Source organism: Polyodon spathula, chromosome 6 (assembly GCF_017654505.1).
Source record: "Polyodon spathula isolate WHYD16114869_AA chromosome 6, ASM1765450v1, whole genome shotgun sequence".
NCBI lineage: Eukaryota > Metazoa > Chordata > Actinopteri > Acipenseriformes > Polyodontidae > Polyodon > Polyodon spathula.
The window spans coordinates 74,288,340-74,299,771 of record NC_054539.1 but is presented as its reverse complement, the minus strand read 5'-3'; the positions used below and the strand labels follow the sequence as shown (position 1 = coordinate 74,299,771).

General features: G+C 37.3%; 1 protein-coding gene across 5 annotated transcripts in view; it reads right to left on the bottom strand.

The window, feature by feature from the left end:
- Positions 1 to 1,379: 1,379 nt before the first annotated feature.
- LOC121317618 (filamin-A-interacting protein 1) overlaps positions 1,380 to 11,432 on the bottom strand; it is a 47,500-nt gene continuing 37,447 nt past the window's right edge. For 3 of the 5 annotated variants that reach the window (XM_041253748.1, XM_041253751.1, XM_041253750.1), the window contains exon 6: positions 10,570 to 10,940. In XM_041253748.1, the coding sequence (XP_041109682.1) occupies positions 10,734 to 10,940 (207 nt within the window). In that variant the 3' untranslated portion in view covers positions 10,570 to 10,733. Of the gene's footprint in view, positions 2,313 to 10,569; positions 10,941 to 11,432 lie in introns of those variants that run through there. The other 2 variants (XM_041253749.1, XM_041253752.1) reach the window with 2 other exon arrangements.

Sequence of the window (11,432 nt, the reverse complement as noted above, 5' to 3'; positions counted from 1 at the left end):
AATAATTATGATTACAAAATCAATTTTGAAAAACCGGCCCCAGAATTCGGCCATTATAGTCCCATGTTGATAGTTCATCCCTCGGGGGACATAGTTTCCCACTATGTGGACCAGTGCAGTAAAAGCAAGCCAGCCAGGAGACAGGGCTGTGAAAAACACTGGGCGTGTGGCGTCTACAGCTACAGTAGAGGGGATCCTGAAGGACCAGGTTTCAAGCCCAAAGGCGACCGGGACTGAGTAATGCTCCTAAAACTGTTTTGAGGTACTAGGTCAACTGTGTTAGGGGGAGTATTGTGTGACGTTTGTAGTTTTATAGGGTTTTAGAGAAATCAGTACAATGGGTAGAAACACATTTTGTACTATCGGTGGTGATTTTAAGGGTATTTAAGGGGAACTTCTTTTAGGTGTCGTTTTGAGGGTTTATCACTAACCATGTTGGCTGGTGATAGAGTTTTTATATTCACTATTGAAGTATTTGTGCACCCAGCAATAACTTGAAACGTGAAGGCGTGTGGCATACTGTACCTCCTGTTATTTTGGGATCCGACGGCCAGTAGGATAACCAGGCATTAAGAGTGATATTATTACGGGGAAGAACCCTTTCAGCAAGGGTGTTTTTTTTTTTTTTTTTTTTTTTTTTGTTTGTTTTAGAGCTTTGTTCGTTGATTGCATTTCATGTAGGATGAGATGTCCCTGGGGGTATTCCACCCCATAGGCTTATTAACCTATTAACCCTGCTATTGATTGTGTTCCTGGTCAATTTTACCCAACACTGGTTTTCACTGACCTTTAAATCTCACTCTTTCAGGTACTTGTAAATAGTCACAGACTAAACAATGAATACTTAACTCTAAACTTGCAGCTATTTCTGCCTATTTTTCACGGTTTTCATGTATGTATGTATGTTTAACTATCTGGATAGTTCTGCATGCATGTAAACTTGTATCAAATGAAAGGGCACATTTCCTTTCATATTGTGTAAGTTGCAACACACATACTATATGTGGTAGAGAATATATATTAAAAAAAAAAAAAAAAAAAAAAAAAAAACAGTGCTTCTCCAAAAAAAGCATGTTTGGTCACTGCTTTGTAAATTGTAATCATAGATGGCTAAAAAAAAAACACTACCCCATTGAACTTCAATATGAAATGAACATGGGGTCAGGGGAGGGGAGGGGGAATTTAACAAATTGGGTGAAAAACAATTGTTTTATTAGCACTTTTACCAACCAAGCATAATCACACTTTTTTTTTTCTTTTTTTGTAATAAAACAGAATATGGAACACTGACGAGAACTCTCTGGCCATTACTTTCTGTGCCACTCTGTAAAGCAGATGGTATGTGGCTCCTGTTCCTGACCTCTCTGTCTCAGTAATTATTGGTGGTTGCTAACGTTGTATATTGTTCGTCATTCACATTTTAATAAAAGCTTCATATTTTGCCACTAATTTGGGGGTGGGTGGTGGGTAGTAAAAGACACAAACAGACAGACTATACAAACTTTTATTGTTTAAAGCATTTTGAGTAAAGAACACTATGAACAAAACATTGTGTCTATGTAAGAACGAGAGTCATGCGTCTCCTTCCAGCCAAAGGTGAGTGTGTCAAACCTGTTTGGACATTATGCTTTACCACACAAAAGAATGGTAGTACTGACAAAACATTTAATAAGTAAATATTCTGTTTATGAATATTGTTTCATTCAGACATTGCAGAGGCATGCTTGCTGTGAGCCTAGCAGCTATTAAAATAGAATAACAATAATCCAAAAACGGGCCTGAAATTTGAAGCAGTACATTTATGACCTGACTTCTTAATATAATTTAAACAGGCAATGGTATCAGAGTTGTAATAAACCCTTTAAGGATGTTTTTGTGACTGTGTGTTAAGCGCAGCAGCTTTATTCAATGTGTTTAAGTTTTTAAAGGTTATAATCAGTATAGTGGGGGTGCTGAAAGCCATTGAACAAAACTGAAACCCCTGCATATGATGGAAGCAATGCTGCCACACCACCAGCACCCCATAGTTCCAGCACCTGTGTCAGCTGTAGCATAAAACTCTGTGTTGACCATGCTGGCTTGAGGCCTACAGCATGGCTTCATCCCACAGGAGGCAAGGTGAAGTAATGGAAACATGGCAGCATCAGCGTCATTTCATCTTGAGGGCATTTTTATTTGATGTGTAGCAATGCTTCATCTTGAGGGCATTTTCATTTGATGTATAGCAATGCTTCATCTTGAGGGCATTTTCATTTGATGTATAGCAATGCTTCATCTTGAGGGCATTTTCATTTGATGTATAGCAATGCTTTCTAAAATAAACAAATAAATAAACAGTTCAAAAAAAAATTCAGGAAATACATAACAAACAGTTACCTGTCATTAACTAGTTGTGCTCTAGTCATAAGAACATAAGAACATAAGAAAGTTTACAAACGAGAGGAGGCCATTCGGCCCATCTTGCTCGTTTGGTTGTTAGTAGCTTATTGATCCCAAAATCTCATCAAGCAGCTTCTTGAAGGATCCCAGGGTGTCAGCTTCAACAACATTACTGAGGAGTTGATTCCAGACCCTCACAATTCTCTGTGTAAAAAAGTGCCTTCTATTTTCTGTTCTGAATGCCCCTTTGTCTAATCTCCATTTGTGACCCCTGGTCCTTGTTTCTTTTTCAGGCTGAAAAAGTCCCTTGGGTCGACACTGTCAATACCTTTTAGAATTTTGAATGCTTGAATTAGGTCGCCATGTAGTCTTCTTTGTTCAAGACTGAACAGATTCAATTCTTTTAGCCTGTCTGCATATGACATGCCTTTTAAGACCGGAATAATTCTGGTCGCTCTTCTTTGCACTCTTTCTAGAGCAGCAATATCATTTTTATAGCGAGGTGACCAGAACTGCACACAATGTTCAAGATGAGGTCTTACTAGTGCATTGTACAGTTTTAACATTACTTCCCTTGATTTAAATTCAACACTTTTCACAATATATCCGAGCATCTTGTTGGCCTTTTTTATAGCTTCCCCAAATTGTCTAGATGAAGACATTTCTGAGTCAACAAAAACTCCTAGGTCTTTTTCATAGATTCCTTCTCCAATTTCAGTATCTCCCATATGATATTTATAATGTACATTTTTATTTCCTGCGTGCAGTACCTTACACTTTTCTCTATTAAATGTCATTTGCCATGTGTCTGCCCAGTTCTGAATCTTGTCTAGATCATTTTGAATGACCTTTGCTGCTGCAACAGTGTTTGCCACTCCTCCTACTTTTGTGTCGTCTGCAAATTTAACAAGTTTGCTTACTATACCAGAATCTAAATCATTAATGTAGATTAGGAATAGCAGAGGACCTAATACTGATCCCTGTGGTACACCGCTGGTTACCACACTCCATTCTGAGGTTTCTCCTCTAATCAGTACTTTCTGTTTTCTACATGTTAACCACTCCCTAATCCATGTACATGTGTTTCCTTGAATCCCAACTGCGTTCAGTTTGAGAATTAATCTTTTGTGCAGGACTTTGTCAAAAGCTTTCTGGAAATCTAAATAAACCATGTCATATGCTTTGCAATTATCCATTATCGATGTTGCATCCTCAAAAAAATCAAGCAGGTTAGTTAGACACAATCTCCCTTTCCTAAAACCATGTTGACTGTCTCCCAGGACCCTGTTACCGTATAGGTAATTTTCCATTTTGGATCTTATTATAGTTTCCATAAGTTTGCATATAATAGAAGTCAGGCTTACTGGTCTGTAGTTACCTGGTTCAGTTTTGTTTCCCTTTTTGTGGATCGGTATTACGTTTGCAATTTTCCAGTCTGTCGGTACCACCCCTTTGTCAAGAGACTGCTGCATGATCTTAGTTAGCGGTTTGTAAATTACTTCTTTCATTTCTTTGAGTACTACTGGGAGGATCTCATCCGGCCCAGGGGATTTGTTTATTTTAAGAGCTCCTAGTCCCTTTAACACTTCTGCCTCAGTTATGCTAAAGTTATTTAAAACTGGATAGGAACTGGATGACATGTGGGGCATGTTGTCAGTATCTTCCTTTGTAAAAACTTGTGAAAAGTAATCATTTAATATATTTGCTATTTTTTTTCTTCATCTACGATTTTGCCATTTGTATCTCTTAAACATTTAATCTCCTCTTTGAATGTTCGCTTGCTGTTGTAATATTGGGAAAACATTTTGGAATTGGTTTTAGCTCCCTTAGCAATGTTCATTTCTATTTCTCTCTTGGCCTTTCTAACTTCCTTTTTGACTTGCGTTTGCAGTTCTGTGTACTCTTTCTGCGTACTTTCTTTTTGGTCCTTTGTTAGTGCTCTGTAAAGTGCCTTTTTTCGCTGAATTTTTTTTAAATTGATCTATTAAACCATTTTGGCAATTTAGTTTTACATTTAGATTTGTCTACTTTAGGGATGTAATTGTTTTGTGCCTCTAGTACTACATTTTTGAAGAACAACCATCCTTCTTCTGTGGGTGTTTTCTCTATTTTACTCCAATCTACTTCTGTTAGTCTCTGTTTCATACCTTCATAGTTTGCTTTTCTAAAATTGTAAACCTAGTAGTCAAGCCCCTACTCTTGCTGAATAATCTCAGTACAGTATATTGATTACATTAAAAAATACATTCATCCTCAAAGCCCCCTTATTTTTGACCAAAATTCTATTAATGGCTCTGTGGGCATAGATAAGAGCAGATCTGGTAACCATTCCCTAAGATTCTGGACTCAGAGGAATATTACATACTAGCATGAAGGAAAAGCATTCTGTATTTAAATGTTGGTTTATTTTGTTACTTTTTTAATGAACACATTTAAGGTTATTTTTTGTTATATGTTTTCTTAGCAAAGGTGAAACAGTAATTCAGTGATTCATAACTTCAAATACTCAACAGTGCTTGATGCATTTATCAGTGTAATGATATCACTCCATAGAAAAGTTTCACAGAAGTTTCACAAAGGGGACCTTGTTAGACTTTTGTGTTGTCCTAGTTGTTTGCCCTGTTTGTGTGTCCTGTGCTTTGGTGTTTTGTGTATTGTTAGGATTCAGGATGCGGAGGGTCTGTGTTAAGGTCGGGAGCACTTAAGGAATGGGGGGGGGGGGGAATGGAGTTAGTGACGGGAGTTTGTTACTTTGGTGGCATGGTCCTGGCCCAAACAGGGACTCGGGACGGTACTGAGTTCTGTTCAAAACAATAAACTACTGTCATTTAGCCCTGCACACCTTGTCTCCAGTGTCATCCATCCTGTTGAGCACTCTAGTCGTCATAATATATTATGAGGGGAAAATGTGGATTTTGCAGATATGATGGATTCTTGTTCCAGAAAAAGAAAGAAAATCCAAGAAAGCCCAAAAAATTGGCTCCAATAATAGAAACAAAACAAGGATTACCGCTATGGGTTCACTGTGACGGTGTAAACTTACTATTGAAGAACTTGCCGATAATGACAAAAATTTCTGTGCAGCTCTGAGATTATGTTTGCAAGCAGGTGATGCAGTTCTGGCACAACATTTGAAAATGTGTGGTAGCAGCAACCTGATGCGACAAGCACTTGTAAAGCGTGTAAATAATGCATGTTTTTTTGCAATTCTTGCAGACGCTATGACTGACAGTGATACTGTGGTACAATTGTCAATGATTGACACACGGTGGGATTGTGACTCGGGTAAACACAACTCTGATAGGAGTGCCAGTGTGAAAGGGGCTTTAGAGAGTGAAGCGTGGACAAGTGATGCTCCTTTTAAATAGTGTTATCCTTAGTCAAGGGGTTTTTCTTCACTGTAAATTGTGATTTGGTCTGCTTATAATAACTAAAGAAACAGACATTTAAACACAGACAGCAATAAGGCAGTGTGTGTAAAGAATAGCCACAAAGTATTGAATAACCGAATGCCAGTCTGGATCACGTTCAGTCCGACCTGTCTTTTGGGTTGTCTAAATGACCCTGTCATCTGCACTAGTTTATTTAAAGCTACTCTCCATTAAACAATATAATCGTACCATATTGCATACCTCACCTGCTGCCTTTAAAATCTACATTCCCACCCACTCATTTACTTTCCTGTAAGTATTTTGCACACTGCTACATGGCTAGCTGCCTTTTTCAAACATCTTTATATATATATATATATATATATATATATATATATATATATATATATATATATATATACACACACACACACACACACACACACACACCCTGCTATATGTTTCCACTCCCTTCCACAACTGCATCCATATTGTGTGGCTGTTTTGTGTAAAACATCGCTTAATTCCAATCTGTCACACTTTAAAAACCAAAATGCTTAAACATCCTTTTCATTGTTGCTTTTTGTGTCTTATCTTATTAATGGTAAAAGCTTAACAAAGTGTAGTAAAGCAAAGTAAATGTACAGTGCTCTGATGTTAAAGAATATAACATTAAAGTATGGTAAATCACTGGACTGTGGCTAATATATTAAAACATAGTTATCCATGGGTACAGTCTACATAATAGCAATTAGGTCTCCTGCGGCTGGTTCTTCAAAACTTGTAATCTGGTTAAAATGATCTGGATTTTGTAATCCTATATTTTGTGATCCAGATTACTTTAGAAAAAAAAAAAAAAAGATTTTGTAATAGTAAGAATTTATCATAATAATCCAGGTGATCAAAACGATCCAGATTAAAGTAATCTCAATCACAAAATATACGATTACAAAATCAGAATCCCTTTTATCCAGATTACAAGATTGAAAAACCATCTGAAGAATTACAAATGGTTTCAGTGTTCTTATACTGTAGCATTATTATCCTTACCACTAGATGGCTCTCTACTATTTTAAATAACCAAGATGAAAATAATGCTGTGGAGTAGTCTTATATATTGGAATGCAAGATTTATATGAACTGAAAAAAGTTTATCCATGATAATCTTCCAATAGATAATGTACCAACCATGTGGCTAACAAAGTTTATCAATGCTCTTCTAAGAATCTTGGTGAGCAATGCTATATACATATGATGTGAGGTTTCTTAAATAAAGATTCCTCACCATATATATATATATATATATATATATATATATATATATATATATACACACACACACACACACACACACACACACACACACACACACACATGGCTGACCGAACTTTTCTATTCAGACCCCTGACCAATTCTCTCATATTACTGAATTACAAATGGTACATTAAAATTTTGTTCTGTTTGATATTTTATTTTAAAACACTTAAACTCAAAATCAGTTATTGTAAGGTGACGTTGGTTTTATGTTGGGAAATATTTTTAAGAAAAATAAAAAACAGAAATATCTTGCATAAGTATTCAACCCCCACACATTAATATTTGGTAGAGCCACCTTTCACTGCAATTACAGCTTTAAGTCTTTTGGGGTAAGTATGTACCAGCTTTGCACACAGTGTCGGAGTGATTTTGGCCATTTCTTCTTGGCAGATTTGCTCCAGGTTGTTCAGGTTGGTTGGATGACGCTTGTGGACCACAATTTTCAAATAGTGACACAGATTCTCAATGGGATTGAGATCAGGACTTTGACTGGGCCACTGTGGGACACTCACCTTTTTATTCTTGAGCCACTTCAATGTTGCTTTGGTCTTGTGCTTGGGATCATTGTCCTGCTGAAGGTGAATTTCCTCCCAAGCTTCAGTTTTTTAGTGGACTGAAGCAGATTCATCCATTCTTCCTTCAATTGTAACAAGATGCCCAGTCCCTGCTGATGAGAAGCATCCCCACAGCATGATGCTGCCACCACCATACTTCACTGTAGGGATGGTGTGTCTTGAGGCATGGGCAGTTTTAGGTTTGCGCCACAGATAGCCCTTTGAGTTTTGGCCAAAAAGCTCTATCTTGGTCTCATCTGACCACAAAACCTTTTCCCACATCGCAGCTGGGTCACTCTCATGCTTTCAGATGGTACTTTTTGAGTAACGGCTTCTTTCTTGCCACCCTCCCATACAGGCCAGTGTTATGCAGAGCTCTTGATATGGTTGACTGGTGCACCATTATTCCACTCCCAGCCACTGAACTCTGTAGCTCCTTCAAAGCGATTGTTGGCCTCTCTGTGGCTTCTCTCACAAGTCTCCTTGTTTGAGCGCTGAGTTCTGAGGGCGGCCTTTTCTTGGCAGTGCCTGGGTGTGTGATGCAGCTTCCACTTCCTGATTATTGATCCAACTGTGCTCACTGGGATATCCAAACACTTGGATATTATTTTGTACCCTTTCCCTAATCTATGCATTTGTATTACTTTATCTCTAACTTTTTTAGAATGCTCTTTGGTCTTCATTTTCCTTCACATTCACAGCCTTACCAATGATCCTTCAACAGTGGGGTTTTTATCCAGAAAATGTGACAGCAACTTTAATGGTTCACAGGTGGAGGCCAATGGTAATGTAATTGTGTCCTCATTTGGGCAATTTCTTTCATCGGTGCAAACTGGGATCTTCCACAGCACAGGGGTTGAATACTTATGCAAGCAAGATATTTCAGTTTTTTTAATTTTTCTTAAAAATATTTCCCAACATAAAACCAATGTCACCTTACAATAATTGATTCTGAGTTTCAGTGTTTAAAAATAAAATATCAAACAGAACAAAATTTCAATGTACCATTTGGAATTCAGTAATATGAGAGAATTGGTCAGAGGTCTGAATACTTTTGCAAACCACTGTGTGTGTGTGTGTATATATAATGTGAATTACACTGTATCATAGTGCTGTATGTGTCCATGCAAGTCAGACAAGCAAAACTATCTGATTTACATTAGCTAAGGAAATTGTGTAGGGATATTGTTATCTAAATGTGTACTTTCCACTTTAGGAAGGCTTTACTGGCAGTACATTTATGCCGGCAAGCTACCAATACATTTTCATTTTTACACCCTAAATATTACTGTGAGATTAAGCCAGAACACTGGGGTTATATACAGAAGAACTGGATCACAGTCCTCATAACAGCAGAGATCAGTGGGGAATGCTGAGCAGCGAGCATGCACATGGTTCTAGGAATGGAACCAGTTTAATCATGCTATATTCTAATGCAGCACAGCTTTTACCATGTGTCACACACACACTGGATAATGAGGATAATGAAATATAATGCAATCCTCATCTGCTATTTGGTCATTTGTTTGCTTGAACTTTATCAGTCCTGCAAACACATTTGGGATCTGTTTAAAAAAGAAAGAAAAACGTCCTGCTCATACGATGAGTTGGTTCCAACACGACCTGTCTCTTCCTGTTTATCTGCAAATTGGGATTTTAACCTTCTGAGTGTAAAAGCTCCATGATTCAGTGAAGCTACGGAATGTCCGAAGTATTCAATACGTGACTTCATCTTCGTAATGAAAGCGATCTTAATTAAAAACAGAAGGTGAAACAATTGTAAACTATAAAGATTTTGCCATCATATTAATAAACAAGCTAAAGGTACTGTACCAAACATTAATTTATCATGCACTTATCGGTCATAGTTTTTATTTATGAACCCACAACAGAGTTGGTTTTAAATTACTTTGACGGCAGTAGGTCTAAATATTTCATCCAAATCATTGTTGTTTGCAACATTTGAAAAGCTGAGACACTAAGAAAGGAAAAGTAAACTGAGGCAACGATGCTGTGTCTCGTCTCTGGTCACTGGAACAACTGTAGTGCTTGATTGATTGATTTTATATACTAAAATTATTAAACCTGACGAGGCTAGACAGCAGTCACAGCAGTCTAGTGAAGAATGAAGAGTCATACATATAGCCACTGTAACTATGTGCCTAGTCATTGATATCAAATAAAGCATCGTGCAATGTGTACTAAAGTGTATTCCAAATTTCAAATATTTGTTAACCACACAGGTAATTCTATGAAGAGTATGTGATTTAGAAACACTTGAAGATAAACACAAACCAGACAGAACTCTGATGCTGTCAGTTAATAACACCTGATTAATGGTACAGCCTCTGCTTTCCTCCTTCAGCGATATGAACGAGGCTATGAATGTGGATAACAGAGAGTAGATAATAGAATGATGCACATAAACTCTTCTGGTTTCCAAAATAATACAACCTTGCAGTGAAGTTTAACTGCTAAGAAATGGCATGTTTATTAAGAGATAAATCTAAAAAAAGGCCAGTATGCAATGTTTTGGTATGATTAGATGCCTACAACAGTAAATGCCAAAGTGTGCATTGATCACTAACACACAGATGGATTAGTTACACAGTACAACAAAATGAAATGCATACATAATCAAAACATAATCAGACATGAAGTCATAAAAACATGCTTAAAATAATAAAAACGAACAATAAACACAACTACATTTTTTATATTATATATATATATCTATATATATATATATATATATATATATATAGATATAGATATATAATATATATATATATAATATATATATATATATATACACACACACATCTATCTATCTAGATAGATAGATAATATTTTAAAACTTTACAATAAAAATATTTTTATGTAAGGCTTTGGGTGTGGACACGATAAAAAAGAAAAAAAAACATTGTAGCAGTGTAAGTGTGTAATTATTCTAATTTTCAATAATAATAATAATAATAATAATGAACAACATAGTGGATTGCTCCACATAGTTAGCACGTGTACACTGTACACACAGTGACAGAGGGGGTTGAGGGGGTGGTTTCCATGGTCACAGTGGACCCTGCACATACCCCTTCACAGGCTCCTGTCCTCAGCCCTTTCCTCCAGCCAGAGGGTTAGAGCTGCTGACTACAGACTTCTTCACTTCAATTTTGATTGACTGGCTATCAGACCGGGACTCTAATTTTGCCATATTTGCTGCTCCCAAGGCTCCTAAAACTGGTTTCCCTGCTTTCATACCTTTTGTCATCGGGATGCGTGTGGGTGCAGGGCGAGCTGGAGGCCCTTCCTGCCCAGGCTGAGGGAGGAAGAAAGAAAGAGGGGGAAAAAAATCAACTAAAATACAACATGAGCTAGGTTTTGGACAAAAGCCGTGGAGAGTCAGGGCTTCAACAAAGACGATGGTTACTGCCAAGGTGATTAAGACACCTGGGTTTAGTTATCAAGATGTCTTGTCTAGAAAGTTATATGTGTAAACTGAAATGACGCCAAGGTGCTATATATGTGTAAGGACCAAGCTGGAATCCCAATGGTTCTTTAATCTTCATGTGGGGATGTCTGGTATTGATGTGCAACTCATTAGAGCAACACTGTAAGGTGAAATGAGTCATCTAGAAACACTTCAACAGCTGGTCGTAGGTAAGGTAGTCCAAGCCTGTTGCTAACCAGAGTCTGTAATACTGTAGGAGTTAACTGCTCAGGTCAAACACAACTGAGTTGACTAACCCACAGTTATATGGTTAAGGTTTTTGTTAACTAGCTGTAGTAAAGTTTGTCTCATCAAAGGTAA